This window comes from Schistocerca serialis, chromosome 6 (assembly GCF_023864345.2).
Source record: "Schistocerca serialis cubense isolate TAMUIC-IGC-003099 chromosome 6, iqSchSeri2.2, whole genome shotgun sequence".
NCBI classification, from domain to species: domain Eukaryota; kingdom Metazoa; phylum Arthropoda; class Insecta; order Orthoptera; family Acrididae; genus Schistocerca; species Schistocerca serialis.
Window position 1 is genome coordinate 381,237,100 of NC_064643.1, and position 23,794 is coordinate 381,260,893.

General features: G+C 43.2%; 1 protein-coding gene across 1 annotated transcript in view; it reads left to right on the forward strand.

The window, feature by feature from the left end:
* The first annotated feature begins 1,510 nt into the window (after nt 1-1,510).
* LOC126484880 (V-set and transmembrane domain-containing protein 2B-like) overlaps nt 1,511-23,794 on the forward strand; it is a 124,416-nt gene continuing 102,132 nt past the window's right edge. The window contains exons 1-2 of the mRNA XM_050108477.1: nt 1,511-1,568; nt 13,823-14,103. Coding sequence (XP_049964434.1) covers nt 1,511-1,568; nt 13,823-14,103 — 339 coding nt within the window. The remainder of the gene's footprint in view (nt 1,569-13,822; nt 14,104-23,794) is intronic.

A 23,794-nucleotide genomic window follows, 5' to 3' on the forward strand; every position in this document is an offset into this window, starting at 1 on the left:
TCAGTAGCTTATTCGTCTATTCTGTCAAAACATTTAACACGCACATTTCCAGATCCACTGTATTCCAGTATTTAATATGAGTAAACGTCTTCATAGATACTTTTTCCAAGCTCAGTCAGTTGCTAACGTTTAGCCTGCGTAAACTATTTGCTTAATCATCCTTTCCACGTAGATGAGTCTGATGCAGGTGGTTCCGAATTAATCGTACCGACTCCTGTCGATAGTTTCAACAGAAATGATCGAGTCATCTGTCAGACTGTGACTGCTTAATTACATCACTGATTTTAACTATGTCAGTCCCGTTGTTTTCATACTGCTCGACATGTATGTGCCATCGACGTACTCCTAAAATCAGAAGTTTAATAACTGTTTGTCAGAGGCTGTGCTTTAAATGTCACAGACGTGTGTGGAAAACAAAAATAAGTGATGCTCGAAGCGCGTATGATGTGGCGTTGTAGAAACACGTCGAACATTATATGGACCAATTAGAAATGGGGATGCTTCCCGCAGAATCGTCGAGGAGGGAAATATGTGGAAACCTATGACAAAAATATGGGCAAGATTTCAAAACGTATTTAAGACATCAAGGAGTAACTTGGTTCTTAAGGGAGCATCAGAGGGTGTAAATTGTAAGGGAAGACAGAGATTAGAATAGGTCCAACATATGGGACGTTAGGAGCAAGTGCTACTATAAGATGAAGAGGTTGGCTCAGGAGAGGAATCATTTGTTTAACTGTCTCAGCCATCGGTTTTCAGTTTCCAACAATATTACAATTTAGTGGCATTTGGCCGTATTTCAGCTGAGATACGTTGTTGAGATGGAGTAATTAATCCAAATCAGTAAAAATAATATCAGTGTACACCGTTTGCTGCCAACAGATAATCGCACTTTGAAAATAATTGTCATTTTGATTGTTTTGCAAGAAATGGTCTGTAGTAACCGCCTGGTAACATAACGAAATCGCATAGTGGACTTCGGCGTTTATTCTGTGAAGAATAATATTTACGACGTGTTTATTCTTTGATTTTGTTCTAGGCCTATGCCAACTCTTTTTATATATTGGTTTTGTTATTGTTCCTGTGTTCAGCGACATGCAAAATGAAAGTTGTATTCTTGAACGCATTACTCTCTCTCTCGAAAATAATTATGGATTAGCCTCATTGGCTTTAGTGGTGTCCCAAAACACTGAACATAAAGAAAATTACAATGTACAAACAAGAGAATTCGGCGAGTTCAGAAAGTTCGTGGAGGAATGAAGAGATGCAGCTGGTGAACCTTCAAGAACAGATACATGAACAACTTGAAGCATTGAAATTAGCACTGGAGACGTCTATTACTCCAACGTCAAACACGCGTGCGGCCGTACAAACCAACAGCCCGACGGAAAACTTGCATCACGTAAAAATTCCAACACCGCAGTTCCTGCTGGACAAACTGCAGCTCTCATGTTTGCCCAAAGCAAAATCCACGATGAGCAGACGAAATTCGCGATAACGGTGAATGCGCTGGATGCTAGAGCAGCAGCCGCAGCAGAAGATGCAATACTCCTACCTCCAGCAGAACGACCGTACGTGGCGTTGAAAAATGTATTACTCTCCAGAATGCGTAAACCGTTAAATCAACGCATACGGCAGATGCTTAGAGAAGAAGCTGTAGGTGACAGGACACCGTCGGAATTTTGGAAGCATTTGTGCGGTATAGTCAACACAAAAGAATTATCAGATGTGACGCTCAAACAAATCTGTCTAGATCAACTATCAAGCACGGTAAAAGCCGCACTAATAAATCGTGAAAAACACAACACGCAGAACCTCTTGGAGATATCATACAACGTCCATGCGGCCACAGGCAATCCACAGGTGGCTTGCAAGGCAATCTTTAACGAGGAGGAAGCGTCAGAAGTGATAGCAGCAATACAGAAGACTCATCATACGGAGGTCAACAAACTAATGCAAGAACTAACACGACAGATGGCATAATTGCAGCAACAGCTCTCAATTGTTACAGAATGAAAACAGCAAGGCCAAAGGCGAAATTCATCGAGGACGGGTTTGTTGGTACCATCAACGCTCCGCGTATAGAGTTACAACGTGTTCGCAGACATGTGCGTACCCAAACGTGAGCGGCGGCCAGCAGTAGGAGCAGTGGGCCGTGGTAGCACAGACAACGAGGTGAGATCGACGCAAACTACGGACGGGTGAGTGATGTCAATAATTTTCTTACCACCTCCAAACGGCTTTGTCAGAGATGTCAAGTCGAACCGTTGCTACCTAATAGACTCGGGATCCGATGTGAGTGTGATCCCCGTTACTGACTATCAAGGAACGGTTGGCACTCCATTTTGCAATTAATAGCAGCAAAAAAGTCGCCATTTGATGCTCATGGAACACGTAAAATCGAAGTCGCTTTAGGCTTCTCACAAAGCTGTCACTGGACTTTCATTCTGGCAGAGGTATCACACGCGATATTGAGTGCAGAATTTCTTTGTGACACACACATTACCGTAGATCTTGCTAATGCACGGATTAAACGAAATCAAGAGACAGTAGATGGCAACACGGAACTGACACTTACCACACTGCCAAGCATAACTGTGACGTGGTGTCACAAGCCGTGAATGACAACACGGTCGCAGAAAAATCCGCAGTAACTCACAAAACTGTTTACCCCATTTACACCACGCCCTGTCATCCAATACATCAACGACCGCGTGGGTTAGCACCCGATCGGTTCATGGCAGCAAAAGCAGAGTTCGAAGCATTACTGGCATCAGATCATACGTAAATCAAACAGCCCGTGGGCATCACCCATACATTTGGCAAATAAAAAATATGGGTCGTGGAGACCATGTGGCGATAATAGGAAGTTAAACGCACGTACTATACCAGATCGTTACCCAGTACCTAATATTCGCGATTCCACAAATCAGTTAGCAGGGGCAACGATCTCTAGCATTATTGATTGTAAAAAAGCTTATCACCAGATACCGGTCGCAGAAGAACACATACCGGAAACAGCAGTTACAACACCTTTAAGTTTATTCGAATATGTCCGAATGCCTTTCGGGTTAAAGAACGCAGTTCAAACATGGCAACGATTTATTGATGAAGTTTTGCGCGGGTTGAAAGGATGAATCACGTATCTTGATATATTAATCTCATCATCGACGGCAGAAGCACACGAGAAGCATCTGTCCGCAGTGTTCGCCCGCATAAACCAGTACGGAATAGTAGTCAACAAAGCAAAATGCGAACTGCGGAAACGGCAAGTGACTTTTCTGGGATATGAAGTTTCGGTGGAGGGCATACTCCCGCGAGAGGACAAGGTAGCAGTAATTGACAACATGAGCCACCCCGAGACTTACCACCAAGTCAGAAAATTTTTTGGCGCGGTAACTTTCTATAGACAGCATTTGCCGCGATCTGCACTAGCACAAGCGCTCTTGACAGACGCTCTCGCTGTTAAAACTGCAAATGGCAAACGACAGTTGCAATGGAACGTGGACATAGAGCATTTCAACACATAAAGGCAGACTTACGAACAGCACTACTCATTACTCATCCGGTACCAAAAGCACCTCTGTCAATAGTAGTCGATGCCAGCCAAGACGCGTTATGAGCCGCACTACACCAGGAAGTAAACGACAAAAGGCAGCCTTTGGGTTTTTTCTCACGAAAACTTACAGACCCACAAAGGAAATGGAGCGCATACGACAGAGAATCATTAGCGATGTATGAAGCTATCCGGTACTTTCCCCCGTATGTAGAGGCAAGAGCATTTACTGTATATTCCGACCAAACCAATAACTTTTGCATTCAGTACGCATATCAAGCATATCAAGGGAACCGAAAACATAGTCGCCGATTTCCTGTCGCGGATCTCGGTTATTTCACAAACCGCAGACTACGATAAATTAGCCGCATCACAAAATAATGACGCACAGCTCCAACAGTACTTACAGGACGTAGCAACCGGACGTCAGTTAAACCAGCCAGCGGGCGTGAATGTGAAGATATGGTGCCACATAGCTACGAACAAACCCAGTCTTTCATCCCAAAGCAACTACGGAAAGAGGTTTTATATAGCGTGCACGGACTCAGTCATCCGGGTAGCAGAGCAACTATCAAACTACTCACGGAACGTTTTGTCTGGACGAGTATATTGCTGCGGTAGGGTAACAACATACATGCTATGCCAAAGGAACGAGACTGGACGGCATGTTCATAAAGCAGTTGCAGATTTTCTCTCGGTAACAAAGAGGTTCTCCCACGTTCATTTGGACACTGTTGCCCTCTACCACCTTCTGAAGGCTACAAGTGTTCGGTGACATCGGTGGACAGGCATACAAGATGGGCGTAAGCTTCTCCACTATCGTACATTTCAGCAGAGAGGGTAGCTCAAATATTTTTGGCTTCTTGAATCTCCAGTTTGAGATGTCCAGTATACGTGACAACCGATCAAGGACAACAATTTGAATCCACTTTGTTCCAACAATTAGCCAAGCTCTGTGGATTCGGCCATCACCGCATCGCCACTTATCACCCAGCGAGCAATGGCATGGTTGATTGGTGCCACAGGACATTAAAGACAGCAATGATGTGCCATGAGGACAGCTGGACTTCAGCGTTGTCAGTGGTGCTGCTAGGTCTCCGAACTGCCTGCAAATCAGACCTAGAAGCATCCACGGTTGAGATGATTTACGGAGAGAACCTCAGGCTGCCGGCAGATATGAACCGAGGGAAGCGACAGCGGGCGACATGCCTTACAACAAGTCCGCAGCCACATGGCACAGCTACGACCGACACCTAATTGTCGACATGGCACCAACACTCGATTCGTTCATAAGCATCTTATCAATTGCCCTTATGTACGGCTGAGGACAGACGCTGTACGAACACCTTTTCAGCCGCCATATACTGGGCCGTATAAAGTAGTCGCGAGAGATGAACATACGCTGCAGGTAAATCATGACGGGAGGCGATAAATGAGTTTCCATTGAGAGAGTGAAACCGGCGCACATGTGGCCACCAGCTGACGGAGAAAATCAAGACATCAGTGAAGAACCACCGCCTACACAAAATGACGAATAGGAGCAACATTCCAAGCCAGAAGCAGGAAACCACACCGCAAGACCCACCGTTCTCAGAGAAGCTCTCTACGGCGGGCAGAATTTTAAGATACAAGTATCCTTATGTTCCCGGAGCTCCGCTCTACAAAGATGGGGGGGGGGGGGGGGGGCTCTGTGTAGGAACGACCTGGTGCCACAACGAAATAGTGCAGTGGACTTTAGGGTTTATTCTGTGAAGAAGGTTATTTAGTAGGTGTTTACTCTTTAGTTTTGTTCTAGCGCTACGCCGTCTCTTTTTATATATCTTGACTTTGTTATTGTTCCTGTGTTCAAGGACATTTAAAAATAAAGTTATATTCTTGAACGCATTACTCTCTCTCTCTCTCTCTCGAAAATAATTATTGATCAGCCTCAGTGGCTTTAGGTCTATTTACAAGAGAATACTTCAGCACATAGAACCGTCTGTGGATAGGTAACCCACACCTTCTTTATCGAGTCAAACATGCTTGTAGTAAAGATGTACATACATTGCAGAGAGATGCAAACGAAACTATGCTTCAAGGAATCTTAGCCATTTATTTACAGTGAGCCATCAACAATATTGACACATTCAATTGTCTTCCTTACTTCCATAAAACGTACATTGGCGATAGTTTTTCCAGTCCGCAGCTCGTGGTCGTGCGGTAGCGATCTCGCTTCCCGCGCCCGGGTTCCCGGGTTCGATTCCCGGCGGGGTCAGGCATTTTCTCTGCCTCGTGATGACTGGGTGTTGTGTTATGTCGTTAGGTTTAAGTAGTTCTAAGTTCTAGGGGACTGATGACCATAGATGTTAAGTCCCATAGTGTTCAGAGCCACTGATAGTTTTTCCAGATCCACAGTTAACGTGTCGCTGATCGAATGGAAACGCTATTACTTGAGAATTACACTCCAAGACAAGTATAGGAACAAGTCTGTGAATATTTTTTGACAGTCCAGTGATGATATCCGCTTTTTTCTCAGTTATGCAGACACACTTACTGGGGAGTTTTCTTAATACGGGGTGTGAATCAGCCTATATGACATTCTAAATTTCCGTTATTCCACAGCACTGTTCGCCCTCTTTATTTGTATCTGTTTATGGGAACCTAGCTCCGTACGCTATTTACAAAATGTTATTTGAATCTGACGGCATGATGAGGAAGCAGATTATTCTTCCTTGCCGTCATGTACCTACTATACAAACTTTACACAGCCTAATAATAGACTGCGTCTCCCGCAACTTCTAATAACCTCTTCGAAACTTTCGGGGATTGATCAGTAAGTCAACAGAGGTAAAATACAGGGAATGGAAGGCTATTTAATACTTTTACAAAAACAGATGGCAGTTATAGGAGTCGAGATCCATGAAAGGGAAGCAGTGGTTGTGATGGCAGTGAGACAGGGTTGCAACCTATCCACGATCTTATTTAATCAGTACACTGAACAAGCAGTAAAGGAAAAAAAGAAAAATTCAAAGTAGGAATTGAAACTCACGGAGGAGAAATAAAAAATGAGGTTCCTCGACGACGCTGTAATTCTGTCAGAGACTGCAAAGCACTTGGAAGAGAAGTTTAACGGAATGAACAGTGTCTTGAAAGTAGGGTACAAGGTGAATATCAACTGAAGCAAAATAAATATAATGGAATGTAGTCGAATGAAATCAAATAATGCTGAGGGAACTAGGATGGGCCGACCGGAGTGGCCGTGCAGTTCTAGGCGCTACAGTCTGGAGCCGAGCGACCGCTACGGTCGCAGGTTCGGATCCTGCCTCGGGCATGGATGTGTGTGATGTCCTTAGGTTAGTTAGGTTTAATTAGTTCTAAGTTCTAGGCGACTGATGGCCCCAGAAGTTAAGTCCCATAGTGGTCAGAACCATTTTTTTTTAACTAGGATGGGAAGAGAGACACTTCAAAGCGTAAATGAGTTTTGTTTTTTTGGTAGCAAAATAACTGACAATGACCGAAGTAAGGAGGATTCCAACTATAGACTGACAACGGCGAGAAAAGCGCTTCTGAAGAAGACAAACATGTTAACATCGAAATGTAGGCGTTAGGAAATACTTTCTAAAGGTATTTTTATAGACTGCAGGCGTGCACGGAAGTGACATATGGGCGCTAAATTGTTTATGTAAACTTATGCAACAGAAAAATAGAAGCCTTTGAAGTATGGTGCTACAGAAGAATGATGTAGACTAGATGGGTAGATTGCGTAACGAAAGAGGAGCAAGTGAATGGAACAGTAGGTGCGGGGGGAGGGGGGGGGGCGAAGAAATTTATGATACAACCTGACTAGAAGAAAAGATTGAGTTGACAGAACATACTCTAAGACATCAAGGGAAAACCAGTTTAGTACTGGGGTAAAGTGCCGGGGGTAAAAGTTGCAGAGTGAGACGAAGGGATCAATACAGGTAGCAGATTCAGAAGGATGTAAGTTGCAGTAGTTATTCGGAGAAAAAAAATGAAATGAGCGTTTGGCGTCATTGGCTTGGAGGCCCCCTACGAGGCAGGTCCGGCCGCCTTGGTGGAGGTCTATTTACGTTCGACGCCACATTGGACGATCTGCGCGCCGGATGGGAATGAAATGATAATGAAGACAACACAACAACCAGTCCCTGAGCGGAGAAAATCCCCGAGCCAGCCCGGAATCAAACTCGGGACCGTAGGACGGTAATCCTCACGCTGACCTTTTAGCTATCGGGGCGGACGTTATTCGGAGATGAAAAGGTTAACTAAAGACCACAGCAACAGCCACCACAACAACAAGAACATTGACCTGATTCGATTCCGACGATGTTGTACACTGTGATGTCACATTAACGTGATCACCTATCAAAAGCCTGAATAGCAACCATTTGCAGCGCGGGTCGCTGCTAGACGTGTAGGAAGAGAGTGAATGATATTCTGGAAGGTACGGACAGGGATGTGGAGCCATGCCGACACCAGTGCGATGGACAGCTGCGCTGGTTGGCCTGGTTGAGGATCCATAGCGCGGACAGCGCGATCGAGATCGTCCCATAGATTGTCGACTGGGTTTAAATCCGGAAGGTTTGTTGGCCTGATGAGTACGGTAAACTCACAATGGTGCTCTTCGAACCACGCACGTTCGCTGCGAGCTATGTGACACGTTGCATTGTCCTGCGGGTAGACGCTACTGCACCGAGGAAAAACGAACTGCATTTCGGGGTGGACAGGGTCCCCGAGTGTAGATGCCTTTTGTTGATCCATTGTGCCTAACAGAATGACAAGACCACCCTGGGAATTCCATGAAAACATTCCCCACACCATTATGCTCCCTTTCCGGCCATGCTTCCTTTCAGTTCGACTGATCATAAAACGTGGATCATCTGAAAAGGCCACCAGTTACCACGCAATGGACGGTGAGTTGCGGTATTGCCGTGCCAATTCCAGGCTTCGTACGGATGAACATCACTCAGGAGGGGTGCATCAACAGAACCAGGCTGCGGAGACATACAAGCTGCAACGTTCGCAGAACAGTCGTTGAGGAGGCACTGTTGGTAGCCCCTTGGTTTATCCGGCCGGTCAGTTATTTGCTCAACGGTTTCACGTCTATTCGCCAGTACACAACTCCGCAGCCGTACTTCACCCCTGCCATCTATGGCCAGTGGTAAACCCAGTTCCCTCGACGCGCGTTTTCAATAGCGCCATTATGCTATGCAGGGTGTATTTTAACCACGGTGGCACGTAAATAGTTTACGAACTTAGCCGTTTCAGAAATGCTTCCACCCTAGGCCGGAAAGCCATTGATGGTGCCCTTTTGGACTTCAGTTAAATCGCTACATCTTCGTGATACCTCAACGGCTGCACTGTTTTCCACTTCCCAGACGGAGTTCCTACACCCTTCACTGCTATTGCTGCCACCTGTCGTCTGTGAATGGTTATTGCATTTCATATCGAACATAGGAGGTGGTCACATTAATTCGACTGCACCGTGTATGACAGACCACTAGCTGGTAATAAAGACATTACGAGGCACGTGCAGAATTTTCCGCCTATTGGTTTGTGGTCCTTTAATAACTGGCGACATGGAATAACGCTTCATGATTTACTATGTCGCATATGCTCTCTAATGAAAAATTCCCAATATCGAGCTACGGCTAATATAATTTAATTCTTCTAAAAATTAATTAATATAGCCATATTTGTGTTCCATAACGTGAAATGAGTTAATTAAAGTGAGAAATATTTGTTGTTCTGGACTATGGTGGGAGTGAAACGAGGCAGTTAAAAAGAAAAATGAGTTGTTTACTCTTTACTGAATAATGTAGTTCCGTAATTTAAAGTACACCTATTTGTCCGTTCCATCATTTTTTTGCGAGGCGAACGTGTTTGTGAGATTCCAGAATTTTGGTTAAATAGTATGATAACGTCATTATGAAAAATAGTAAAAAGTAGGTTGGTAAAGAACCAGCAAAGTCTCAACATTTGACTCTGTTAGTTTCGAGAACCACCTCAAACACTGAGACGTAATACATCTAAGAAAGATTAATTACTCATTCATATTGTATGTTATCTATAGAAATTTTTTTTGGACAGAATGCTTCGTTACATGGTGAAGTATTTCATTTCTGACAATACGATGTAGTTACTGTTTACTGAACAACAGTTTCGCCTAACAGTTTATCTCTTAGTCTGGCGCATTACACTACACAAGCTAAGAGAGTGAAAGAAATGACTACAATACTGGACTCTCCTTATTGTGGAACGAAAGTAAACTGTTCGTCTTACCATCAAGATTCTGGTGCCCTGTTCTTTTTGTGGCATTACGGCGAGTACTAATTTCCAATCCATATCTTCGTCAATACAGGCTTCTTTTCCGTCGATAAGGGCACTGTTTTCTGGTAGATGTTGTACTTAAACACTTTTCTTTAGTACTGCAAAATGGTCAAAACAGTATCCTTTCAAAATGACGTGAGTAAATCTGTCAAAGGAATTATTATTTCAGTCGTTAGATAGACTGTAAGAATCATAAATGATACTGCTCGGTGTACAAATATGGTTTGCCGAGAGGTCTAAGGCGCTGCAGTCATGGGATTTGCTGTTGGTCCCGGTGGAGGTTCGAGTCCTCCCTCGGGCATGGGTATGTGTGTTTGTCCTTAGGATAAATTAGGTTAAGTAGTGAGTAAGCTTAGGTACTGATGAACTTAGCAGTTAAGTCCCATAAGATTTCACGCACCCACAAATATGGTTTGTAAATATTCTCTGTTACTTCGGTATAACGATTCCACACGCAGTTAGATAAACCCTGTTGCTTGAAATGAAACATTAAAAGGAAATAAATCTCCCTGTATAATAACAGAAAATATAACGGTAGATGCGAGAGGCCGCTGCACTGAGACATACTCAACTACTGAATGAATCAATGTTAACAGTATCTGTTCTGTAACTCCAGAGTCGTGTTGTCAGTATGTAAAGCAAATATATCCTGCTCGATTAACGTTGTTAAATATTTCGGTAAATGCGTCAAACTTCCGGTATCACAGACATTCCTCAGAGGATACATCTGAAAGGAGCACGTACAGAGCTGCTTGTTGTGCTTCCAAGCAACGTCAGAAAAGGCTCAAATCATATAATAAATATACTGAGTGAAACGTAGCTCATAATTCATCCATAGAACGTATGTGATTGTAGTGATAATCTAATATCGCAGAATGATTTGTATTTATTTTTATAACTGTTGAAGCAAGAGTAGCTGTCAGTCCAACTTCAACAACCAAGGTGAGAACTGCTATTAGTTACATATGAGGGCTACACAACATGCTTATGGGGACTTAATAATATCTTCAAGAACACACACTGTGCTGCGTACGTGTGGCCATGTTGGTCATTTGTTCAACATATAGCCAGTGGTGTTCTGAAAAAAATGGCCCTTAAAAGGTATTGGACTAAGCTGGCTGTTTCATTTACTATCTATCACTCTCGTGGTATCATAATCACTATTCTCAAATGCACATATGGTCCTTCTACAGATAATGTAATCTGACTGCGGCACCATTTTCACAAATGTGATAATTTTGTGCAGACTGCTGTTGCTAGAACACGTCGAAGTCCGTCGTCGATTGCTTGAAGTTTTCCTGTTTGATTTTTCGCTCACTGATCAAACTGTTGTTGTGTGAGCGTGATACATTCTGGCGAGTTGTGAATATACTTGGAGATTTTTGCGAATACACTGTGTGCTAGAGGCTGACAATATTTATCGTAACTGTTAACACTGTTACCGAGTTGTAACCTCAATCAAATAAGGCCTCTCACTGTCAGTTCTATTCACTAGGGTACGACTTACCCCCCAGAAAAGTAAATTTTTTTGCAGTCCACTCAATCTTCGCAAAACAGTAATAAAACGAATCATTTTTATTACTATGTATTTCTTTTTCCTGTTAGAACTTCAGTAAGTTTGGAATCAATCAAAACATCTTACCTGCAGTTGACTCTGAACGTAAATAAAAGTAACATATTGCGCTAACAAAGGGAAAGAAATCCACTACTGTACAACTACAGCGTTTATAAAAGTTTGTTGGAAACAGTATGTATCCTAAAATATCTAGGAGAAACTATCTAGTGCGACCTTCAGTAGGATGACCACATAAAACGTACAAGGAAAATCAGATATCAGACAATGTCATAGGAAGAACCTTAAGGAAATGTAACTCATCCACGAAAGGAGTGGCTTACAAGACGCCTGTTCGACAGATTCTTGACAGTTATTCATTAATCGGGGATCCTTGCCAGGTAGGGCTCATAGATGAGATACAGAAGATCCCACGATGAGCGGCGCGTTTCGTAGTAGGAGCGTTTAGTCGTGGTAGACATTACAAGATAGGTGTCGTGCATCACGGAGAGCACTGCTATTGAAATCTGGTGAGAGGAAAAGTCGGAAAACGTATTATTTTCTTTCACAAACATCTAGCGGAATGAGCATGACGAGAAAGTTAGAGAAATTTGTGGCAATGCTTGTCGACAATCATTCTTCCCACGCGCCATCGCAAATGGAGCAGAGTAGGGGTATCAGTTACTGGCACGAAAAGTACCGTCCGCCACACGCCGTTAGATGGCTTTCGGAGTATAATGTAGATGTGAGGGTTATGGTCATTGTTGTTACCAACGTTTTCAGTTTTGCGTATTAATTTCGCACACCAGAAATTTGGTAATATAATCATCCTACTACATTGTCTTGGGTATTAATAAACCGCTTGAGCTGTAGTTAGTCCTTTATTTTTACATCACTACCGGTTTCGTGACACTAAAAAGCCACATCTTCATGTGAAAATCTGTATAACAATAAATCCATAAGGAATAACAACTCTGAGACACCCACAGATTGGATACGTTTCCTAAAATTAATTTTATATTTTGAATTTTTTTTACGAAATTAATAAAAACTTTTACATGAGTATACTAAAACACTTGTACTCACATGACTGAACAACTAAAGCAAAAAGTTCAGAACCTTGTACCCAACATTTGTTGTCCATCAGAACAAAACGCCGCTAAAAAACGATATATCATGGAATAAAACAGCCGAATTCGAACATGGTGAATGGTCTTAATCAAATTATTCCGCAATGATTAATTGGCAAGGTAAAAATGAATGAAGAACTATTGAGACCTCATTTGCGGCTAGCATGAAATGCCATGAAGCGGTTGCCACAGAATAATGGAATGTTCTTCCTAGACCAAACCCGTCAAGCAGATAGTTATCGACGGAAAAACAGAACGGAGAACCGCACTTACCACTTCTCCGGTCTATACGCGATCCCGAACGGGAGACACGGCCGCGTATTGCATCACACTGACGGCTTGATTATAGACGGCTTGCGCATGCGCCGACGATGTTTGGACTCGAACAAATGAAAGGTGGTGGAATACTGGGATGAAAAGTACAAAAAACGTTTGTGTAAAACAATCTGCATAATATAATAGTGACAGCTGACTTATACTTTCGTGAATGGCGCCTGTAAGTTATGCTAACATAAAGGAACTCTTTAATGGCGTAAATCAGATGCATACATTACGGCAACGAAACAGATCTTTCGGTAGTGTCCATTGAGTAAACCTTAAACTTAAAGATACTTTAAGTACTCTATAAAGTTCTGAAAATTATTTTTTCGTATTTTTTCGAATTCTTCATTTTCTTATTTTTACGGTTAAAACGATCCAAGGCTGTAATGAATTTTGATATAAGTGCAAATAAAACTTTAAAAAATTATAAGAGTTTTTAAAATATTATTGAAAGAAAGATATGCAAAACCCTCGTGCATAGGAGGTGGAGAGGTGAGGTGGGGAGGGGGAGGAGGAGGAAGATCTTAAAATAATTTTGAAAAATCTGTCGTGTCTAGGGTTGTTAATCCTTTTGCATTTATTGTTGTACAGATGTTCATCTGATGTTGTACAGATGTTCATCTGAAGAAGTGTCTCCTAGTGCTACCAAACCGGTTGTTATCTATAAACGAAGTACTAAATACAGCTAAAGCGGTTTATTAATATCCAAGACGATTACTCGTAGTTGTGGTTGCCCTACCTGCAAGATTGTCAGCACTACTATGTTGTCTACTTAGAATGAGTTAAGTTACCTAATTTTTATGCTTCCTGGTGTTGCAATTTTAGTGGCTGTCAGTGTTATTAACAAGCTTGGGGAACGTGTTACCCGAGTAGAAGTGAACGTTGTAGCCTACTGCTCGTAATTAATAGTTTCCGCTTCTGTGCTGTGTGCGCCGGCAGGTGCGTCGCCTCCGCAGCCGAGCTCTCCTGACGCTGCGCCCGCCACGACGGCCGCCGCGCCGCCGCTCGCCCCCGGCAGCAGCGCCGCGACGCCGGGGGCGGGCAGCACGCGCGCCGCCTACCGCGCGCCGCCACACCCCCACTACCACCTGCACTCGGCGGGCGACGAGCGCCGCCACGGCCCCTACTTTGAGGACGGGCCGGGCCCGCACAACGTGACGGCGCGCGTCGGACACACCGTGCTGCTCGACTGCCGCATTGGGCTGCTGCAGGGCAAGACGGTGAGCGCCTTCCCACACTCCAGGGCTCCTTCTGCTGCTGCTGTTGCCGGTGCTAATTTCGCACTGACGCTACTATTATTATTACAAATACAGACTATGACGATTCCCGTGTGGCGTAGTACGGTAGTGCAAATCATTATAATGGAATGAATATTTACAGGAAAAATAATATTCTCGGTTGGAATAGTTGTAAAAAATGTGTACACAATAGTATGAGAACCAGTATAACGTCAAACACAATCAGATATTATCGAATTTGATGTAAATAGTACACTATAAAACAAGATATCAATGATTCGGCTGGAACTCAATATAAAGGCTGTTTTCTCCGTGCAGTGTTAGTGTATTCGTACGTGCCTTTACTCCAGACTGAAACAGACACGATTACAGGCAGTGCAGGTTGTGTACTTAAGCCACGCCCGTGACATTGCCCCACGGAAAACAATGATCTTGTGATGAAATAGCAAAAATTTTGCCTTCGACGAAATTTGTACACTCTACTCACATAAGGCTCCATGAGAATGGAGGGGATGGGCAAAATAAGGATTGAGCGTCATTCGTATAAAGATTTTTATTAATACTCCTTGGGAAACCTAACATTATCAGTTACGCCAACAGGACCTTGACATATTAGGACAAACCATCCAATCAAGTACGACAATTTCAGAACAGTTGCTGATAATAGTAAAACAATGTCTTCAAAGCTTCTTGAAGTGTATGTACAAAGAATGCCCCAAACGACGATGTTCCGAAACGAGTATAACATCAGTAAAAAATATTAATCAAAACAGTTAGGCAGTAAATATGTTTAGTATGCGTTTGACCTAAATGCAACAAATAATTCAGGTCTACCTAAAAGGGAGATCATGAAAGGGAAACAAAATTAATTAAAGCTGCCTGATATGAAATCACTATGCCTTGGTCAATGTGGTCGTCAAAACGTCCCCAAAATTACTTAGGTCACGTCAGATACGCTGCTCACGACACACCTCCATTTCCAAGCAACCAGTGGGAATTCAACCCAGTGCACAAATATACAGTGATACTCCAATACAGAAGTAATTTTTAAGTAAGTTAAAACTTAAGCCATGACATAACAGTCTGGCAAAGTAGACAAAACAGTTGTGATCAGTCGATAAAAGATAATGTGGTAACTGGCTAAGGCAATCACCTTCCCCCTCTTACACTTGATAGTAAAGAAGTTCAGGAACCAACCGAGATTCAGCTCTAAATCACACCACGAAGCGGAAACGATAAATACTTAACCGTAATGCTGCATGAGAAACGTAACTAACTGGGAAGGATGACGTGAACAGCTTGCTGATGAATGTCACCTACCTCGGTTTGGAAGTATGTCCCACCAAAATACATGCTACAAGATTTACCCCCCTAAGATGCACAGGCTTGCAGGCCTCAAATAAGTGAAGAAAGCGACTTCGCGGTTTAGTGCACAACGTACCAGCACAAACAAAAATTTGAACGTCTCGAATAATGACGCATTAAGACTTGTCCTTTTGTTTTACAAAACCCTAAAAATTTTAAATGCACAATCAAATCACGACTCTTTGACATTTACCACACTGAACCTATTATATTTTTATGCAAGCGACACGCTCCTCAAATCGCTTGGACTGGCACAGGAGACGGGAACAACAACAATAAGAGACTGAACCGAGTCCGATACAGATGCATAAGGACACAAACAAGAGCAGGTTCAAAAGGTTCAGATGGCTCTGAGCACTATGGGACTTAACTTCTGAGGTCATCAGTCCCCTAGAACTTAGAACTACTTAAACCTAACTAACCTAAGGACACCGCACACATCCATACCCGAGGCACGATTTGAATCTGCGACCGTAGCGGTCGCGTGGTTCCAGACTGTAGCGCCTAGAACTGCTCGGCCACTTCGGCCTGCCAAGAGCAGGAAGTGAACCTGTCACAATTATCACGTTTACGGCGGGGAGCATGATCAACAATTACGAATGATGCTTAGTCTAGGCAACGAAGTAACAAACCAAAAGTAGCTCACAGAACATTCAAAGCCGCTGTGCGGTGACAAACAGCGGAAAAACTTGGAGCTGCCTGGAGTTGAGTGGATGACGACGACCCGCCGCTCTCCGCCAGACTTTGTCCGCCGAAGTGTAACGTGTCCACTACCACTTTCCGATGCGCTTCCCCCGTGTCCGGAAGATGCTCAGCCAGGCAAACTTGGAAGTCACGCGGGTCGTACAGCACACAGCCAGTCCGTTGCCCTGCAGACTTGCGCTGTCCATGCTGCTTCACTGACGACCGCTACCGAAAAACGGTCTTAATGCCACTCACGGCAAACGTTCCACACCCCGTTCACCCCAAATAACTTGTTACAGGAGATGTGGTGCGAGCTGTCGATGGTGCGACAGTTCAGAAAGAGCTCTGTCTCTAATCGTCAAATCACCAAGAAGTTGTCCCGTTCAAGTACAGTTATTGATAATTCCGCAGGGCGCACACTAAGGACAGAACGGAAAATGAGGGCAAAGTAGAAATTTATCTGAGGCACCGAAACAATTACTTTTTCAGAAAGCAAGGGCTACAAACCATTATTATTCTCATGTTGCTGCTGATTTACACTTGCGAGTAATTTTATTTACCAGATGTGTCCCACAAACTTTGTCAGATGGAAAATTTCTTGCATTCAAGAAACGACTGCAGACACCACCTCTAACACCCAAACATAAACTGAATGGACTTGAATTTGCTGAAACACATTTGTCACGACTTCAGAATCGGGTATAGTGGTCTTCAACGATAAGTTTAATTAAGATGGGCAGGATGGATTTCTATGTTATTGGCATAATCTGAGAACAGAGCATCAGTTAAGAATGAGCAGAAAATTTGAAGGTGGAAATGTTTGGGCAGCGTTCTGCCTAAACATAAATTACGATTGCTTTTCTGAACACTAGAACGAACTCTAACATGTACACTGAGATGCTAGTGACAGAAATAATCAGAATGCATGAGGACCTAGGGGACGAACGTCTAATGTTTCAACAAGATAATGCATGTTTCTGCTACAACCAAAAGGTGATTTGAAGGTAAAGAAGTCTATGTCTAGACGTACCTTGCACGTAACCAGTATTTTAACCCCATGGATAATTTTTTGGTAATACGTACAAGGCCTGTTTATCGCAATCGAAGGCAATGTGAGGCCATATGGCAGATGAAAAGAACGGTACGAAAAGAATCGGCGACAACTGCATTGGAGAAAAAGAAACCCTAACAATGTCAATGCCGAAGAGAATTTTTGAGAAAATTAAGAAGAAAGGATGTTGGACAAAGTGCAATCAATGCAATAGCACAAATGGACATTGAGTGCCTTTGTATCAATTTCCTTCCACAAAATACAAACACCTTAATGTGAAACTCGTTTTATGAAAGAAACTCTATAATTCCATCATGTTTATTTATGTGTTACATGTATCAGCTACTTTCGTAATAAATTAGACACATGTATGCTTTAGATATTGTAATATTTCTTTCGTAGAACCCTGTCTTTATACTGATTTCCACTACTGTTTGATGGCTAGTCATAATGCTGCATTTGTGACCTCGAAAGAATCCAGCTGAGTCCAAGACACTAGGTGATTGTTTTGTCCCTCTCTATTTCCTGCACCGTACTTATGCAAAAGGGTTTCTAAACAATAGCCTCCCTTCATTCCTTCTAGCACTGCATTACTGCTCAATACCTGGAAACTCCATAATGACTTTTCTTTCTACAAGCACTTAGAAATCATAATTATGACAAAATTGATTCATACCACATCAATCTGTTCTCATCGTTAATGCCGACTGCAGTTATGACATGAATGAGTGCACTACCAAGTTCAGTTTTCATAGACTGACGATTTAATTTCTATTACGATGTACAACAGTGTCTAATTCATGGTTTTATCATCTGAGGTTAATAATTTTATGATTCATCTAACATGATGATGTGAATATTTCTGTGAACCTAATGATGCTTAGCCGACCGAAAATGGTTATGTAAATAAAGAATTCTTTAGGAGTTAATGATGGTGACATGATATTTTTCAAGAAATCACAGAGGTTCGACGAATAAACACCGCTACAGACAACGTAAATCCGAAGAAACACTGAGTAGCACAAGAAGAACTTCAACGTATCGACGAAAGGCAGAACATAAACAGCGATATGAAAAAACCAGGAAAACAGCAAATTAAGTCACTTTGGAATGAAATAAATGGTTTTTCCAGGTATCCACTGCTAACGAGGATATAAAATGTAGACTGGGAATGGCAAGGAAAGCGTTTCTGAAAAAGAGAAATTTATTAACATCGAGGATAGATTTAAGTGTCAGGAATTCGTTTCTGAAAGTATTTGCATGGAGTGTGTATGGAAATGAAACATGGACGATGAGCAGTTTGGACAAGATGAGAGTAGAAGCTTTCGAAATGTGGTGCTAAAGAATAATGCTGAAGATTACATGGGTAGATCACATAACTAATGAGGAGGTATTGAATAGAATTCGGGAGAAGAGGAGTTTGTGGCACAACTTGACAAGAAGAAGGGACCGGTTGGTAGGACATGTTCTGAGGCATCAAGGGATCACAAATTTAGCATTGGAGGGCAGCGTGGAGGGTATAAATCGTAGAGGGAGACCAAGAGACGAAAACACTAAGCAGATTCAGAAGGATGTAGGTTGCCATAAGTACTGAGAGATGAAGAAGCTTGTTCAGGATAGAGTAGCATGGAGAGCTGCATCAAACCAGTCTCAGGACAGAAAACCACAACAATAACCACAACAATTGCTAATGACTGCAGGAAAATGTGAAGAAATCGAGAAAGAATGGTCGTCAGAACGATGGCTTCACCATACATAAAAGTCAAAATAACCTTCACAGAAAATAAAGGAAGATATGTCAAGATTAAGGATGCAAGAGGAATTCCATTTCTGAAAGCAGAAGACAGAGCTGATAGGCTGAAAGAGTACACTGAAAGCAAGTGGAGGAGCCGTATGAGAACGTAGCAGAAGAAATGGGAGTTGATACGTAACACATAGGAGATGTAGTGTTCAGTTTTAACAGAGCTTTGGTGGATATGTGATCAAGTAAGACAGAAAGCATAAATAATATTCCTTCGCAACTTCTAAAATCATTAGGGAAGGTGGTAACGAAATAATCATATAATCTGGTGTGTGGAATCTAAGAGACAGCAAAATTACCACCAGATTTTCGGGGAAACGTCACAATCTCAAAGATAGCAAGGGGAGATAAGAACAAAAACTATCGTATGATCAGCTTAACAGCTTATACGTCAAAGTCGCTAGCAAGAATAATATAATAATGTGTAGAAGACTAAAAAAATGGCGGATCATTTTTATGACGATCAGTTTGGCTTTCGGAAATGTAAATGCACCAGAGAGGTAGTTCCGACACTAGGTTCAGTAATGGTAGCATCTTACAAAGTAACGAAGGATTTGTTGACTGGTAAAATGGTGCAACATGTTCAAAAGTCTCGGAAAGACTGATGTAAACTACACGGAGAGACGGATAATGTACAATATGTACACAAACAAACGAAAAAGGAAGACCAAGAACGAAGTACTCGAACTAAGAATGATGTGAGACAAGTATGCAGTCATCCCGGCCTAGTGTTCAGTCTATACATGGAAAAGGCAACGATGGGAAAAGAAAAAAGTTCAACAGAGGGATTAAGATTTCAGGATAAAGTAATACCATTCGTAAGATTCGCTAATCCTCACTAATCGTCGATAAGACCTGTTGAATGCAATGAAACGTCTGAATACAGAATGCTTACTGGTGCTAGAGTGAATACAGACGAAAGTAATGAGGCGTAGAAAATGAGATCAGTGACAAACTCAACATCAAACATGTGAAATATAAATTAGGTGAAACGAGGGAATACTGCTACCCAGCAAGCGATGTAACAAATGATGGGCGAAGCAAGGAGAACATAAGGAATAAACTAGCAATGTATAGGAGGGCATTCCTGGGAAAAGGAAGTGTACTAGCATCAAATATCGGCCTTCATTTGCAAACAACATTTCTGTGACTGTACATCTGAATCACAGCGACAAATCTTGGACTATGTGAAATCAGGAAAAGAAGAGAATCGAAGCAGATGAGGTATGTTGCTGCAGACGGATTGACAAGAAATGAGGAGGTTCTCCGCAGAATCGGCGTGGACAGGAACATGTGGAAAGCATTTAAAATGAAGGGTCGGGATGACAGGACATCTATTAAGACATCAGGGAATAACTTCCATGGTACAAGAGGGAGCTGTAGAGGGCGATACATGTAGCTGAAGGCAAAGATCTCAGTACACACAATAATTAACTGTGGACTTTGAGGCAAGTGACACACTGAGATGAAGGGATTGGCACAAGAGGGGAATTCGTAGCTGGCCGCGTCAAACCAGTCAGAATACTGATGAATCAAAAAAGAAAGAAAGAGAGGGAGGTAAAGGAAGGTAACTGCCATAAATCCAGTTTCATCTGCGTCCCTTGACGGTACAAAACAGTAAGTTCGGCACCTCTGAATTGGGATTATTAGATTTGACTAAATATTGTAAGTCTGGTAGTTATGTATTACTCTGAAATTTTCGACTTGCGCTGGGAGCTTTCAGAACGAGCCCTGTGAAAAGCCTCCTCGTGGAAGCAGGCGTTCTTCCATTGAAGCTCATGCGGCAACTACTACTTGCGAATTATATTGCCCACATTCATAGTTCGCCTCACCATCCAAATTACTGTCACCTTTCCTGTAACACGGCGATCCATCTCCAGCAAAGGCGGCCCAGAACGGGGATTCCAATTGGAGTCCGTGTCCGGTCTCTTCCAACTGATCTCGACACTTTTCTTCTACCACCTTTCCTGCGGATCTTCTGATGTACATCTTCATGGTCCATGCCTCGGCCACGGACTCGCCTGTATCGCAAGGCCCAAAAGGCTTAGTTCCACCTAAGGCTGCCCGCCAGCGCTTTTGCTCAATTCTCGGCAAGTTCCAGGACTCAGTCTACACTGATGGCTCGATGGTCGATTGTCATGTGGGTTTCGCTTCTGGATGGCTGTAGTGTTTTCACTGCTGAGTTGGTAGCCATCTCTCGCGCTCTTGAGCATGCCCACTTCTGCGCAGGTGAGTCCTTCGTCATCTGTAATGACTCCTTAAGTAGCCTGCAAGCTCCCGACCAGTGCTTCCTTCGCCATGGGTAATGACTACAGAAACAGTAGACGTCCAGTGATCTTCATTGGGACCCTTGGATATTTCGGGATCCGTGGCAATGCGCTGGCTGACAGGCTGGCGAAACATGCTACCGATAAACCAACTCTGGAGATCGGCATGCCAGTGACTGATCTCCGATCGATCTTCAAGCGTAAAGTTTTCGCTATATGGGATGCTGAATAGCGCACCGTCAGTACACCAAATAAACTACATGTTATCAACAAGACAACGAATGTGTGGCGGTCATCCATGCGAACCACTCGCAGGGACTCCTATGTCGGCTCCGCATCGGCCATACTTGGTTGACCCGTGGTTACATCCTCCGTGGCGGGAACCCGCCTCGGTGTTTCTGTGGTTCCCTCTTGGCTGTCGTCCACATTTGTTGGACCGACCAATTTTAGCGGCTCTGCAGTGGAATTTTAACACCATAGAAAAATATCTCATTACAGTGTATCAGTGTTTCCAACAGTGTGAAGATACAAATTATTCAGAGAGACTCGTTTAAATTATCACTCAAACACTGATACAAGTACGGGGAACCTGAAGTGTATTAAATTAGTGTACGTCACATAAAGGCGTAAGTCTGAACACCAAGTTTTGTAAATCATAATTGCAGTAGACAATCAGTAATAAGTAGCATAGATGGAAAAAATACACACATCAAAAAATTTTGCGCCACCCCATTTCCCAGAACTTCTGAAGATAGACGTTGACACAGACCCTTTGACTGTTCAGAGATGTCACTAAACCCACCCAAAGATGTAAACAACCGTGCATGAGCACAGTCTATTAGACGGAGGAGGTCTGACAGCCTATCAGTTCCAGTCATTCCACCAAGAAGGAGGTACACGGCTCGTGTAGTCTGTTGTCAAGCATGCCTAGACGGTCAATACCACGGTTCGATCGCGTCCCCATAGTTACTTTGTGCCAGGAAGGGCTCTCAAAAGGGGAAGTGTCCAGGGGTTTCGGAGTGAACCAAAGCGATACCTTTCTGACATGAAGGAGATACAGAGAGACAGGAACTGTCGATGGCATGCCTCGTTGAGGCCGCCCAAGGGCTACTACTGCAGTGGATGACCGGTACCTACAGATTATGGCTCAGAGGAACCCTGACAGCAAAGCCACCACGTTGAGTAATGCTTTTCGTGCAGCAACAGGACGTCTTGTTACAACTCAAACTGTGCGTAATAGGCTGCATGAAGCGTAACTTCACTACCGACATCCATGGCGAGGTCCATCCTTGCAACCACAACACCATGCAGTCTGGTAAAAAAGGGCCCAGCAACATGTCGAATCGACCGTTCAGGATTTGCATCACGTTATCTTCACCGTGAATGTCACATATGCCTTCAACCAGACAATCGTAGGAGACGTGTTTGCAGGCAACCTGGTCAGGCTGAACGCCTTAGACACACTGTCCAGAAAGTGAATGAAGGTAGAGGTTCTCTCCTGTTTTGGGGTGGCATTATGTGGGGTCAACGTGCGCCGCTGGTGGTGGTGCAAGGCACCGTAACAGCCATCCTCCGACCAATATGCAATTATATCGGCAAGATATTGGGGAGGCATTCACCTTCATGGATGAAAATTCGCACCCCCATTGTGCATATCTTGTGAATGATTTCATTCAGGATAACGACATCTGTCGATTTCAGTGGCCAGCATGTTCTCCAGACATGAACCTTATCGAACATGCCTGGGATTGATTGAAAAGGACTGTTCAAGGACGACGTGACCCAACTAACCACTTTGAGGGATGTACGCCGAATCACCGTTCAGGAGTGGGACAATCTTGACCAACAGTGCCTTGATGAACTTGTGGATAGTATGGCACGACGAATACAGGGATGCAGCGTGGAAGAGGACGTGCTACTGGGTATTAGAGGTGTCGGTGTTAACAGAAATCAGGACCATCGACTCGGAAGATATCGCTCTATGGTTGTACAACATGCAATGAGTGGTTTTCATGAGCAATAAAAAGGGCGGACTTGGCGTTTATGTTGATCTCTGTACCAATTATCTGTATAGGTTCCGGAACTCTCGGGACCGAGGTGATGCAAAATTTTTTTTTATGGGTGTATTATCTGTCTAAAACGTGCAGATATGAGGTTTTGTCAAGAGGTTTTGTCATTCTTAAGTTGAAGATAATGTTATGAAACGATTTGTGTACTAGAATACGTGATATTACATGACGCTTGATTAGTTTTTGGAGGAGTATAATAATGACAAACACCTCCATTAAAACATAGGGGAAATGCGGATATTGGCTGTGAGGGGGTATTAATTGAAATCAGTGTAGGAAGTTGAAAATTTGTGCTTGGTTAGACTGCCTGTTTACTAGGCAGATGCTCTGACGAATAAGCCATCTGACCTCGTTGTCATTGTAGCTGCAGGAACTACCCCAGAGAGCCTCCTGTCAGATGCAAATTCTCAGCTTACCTCCACACTATTAATTATTT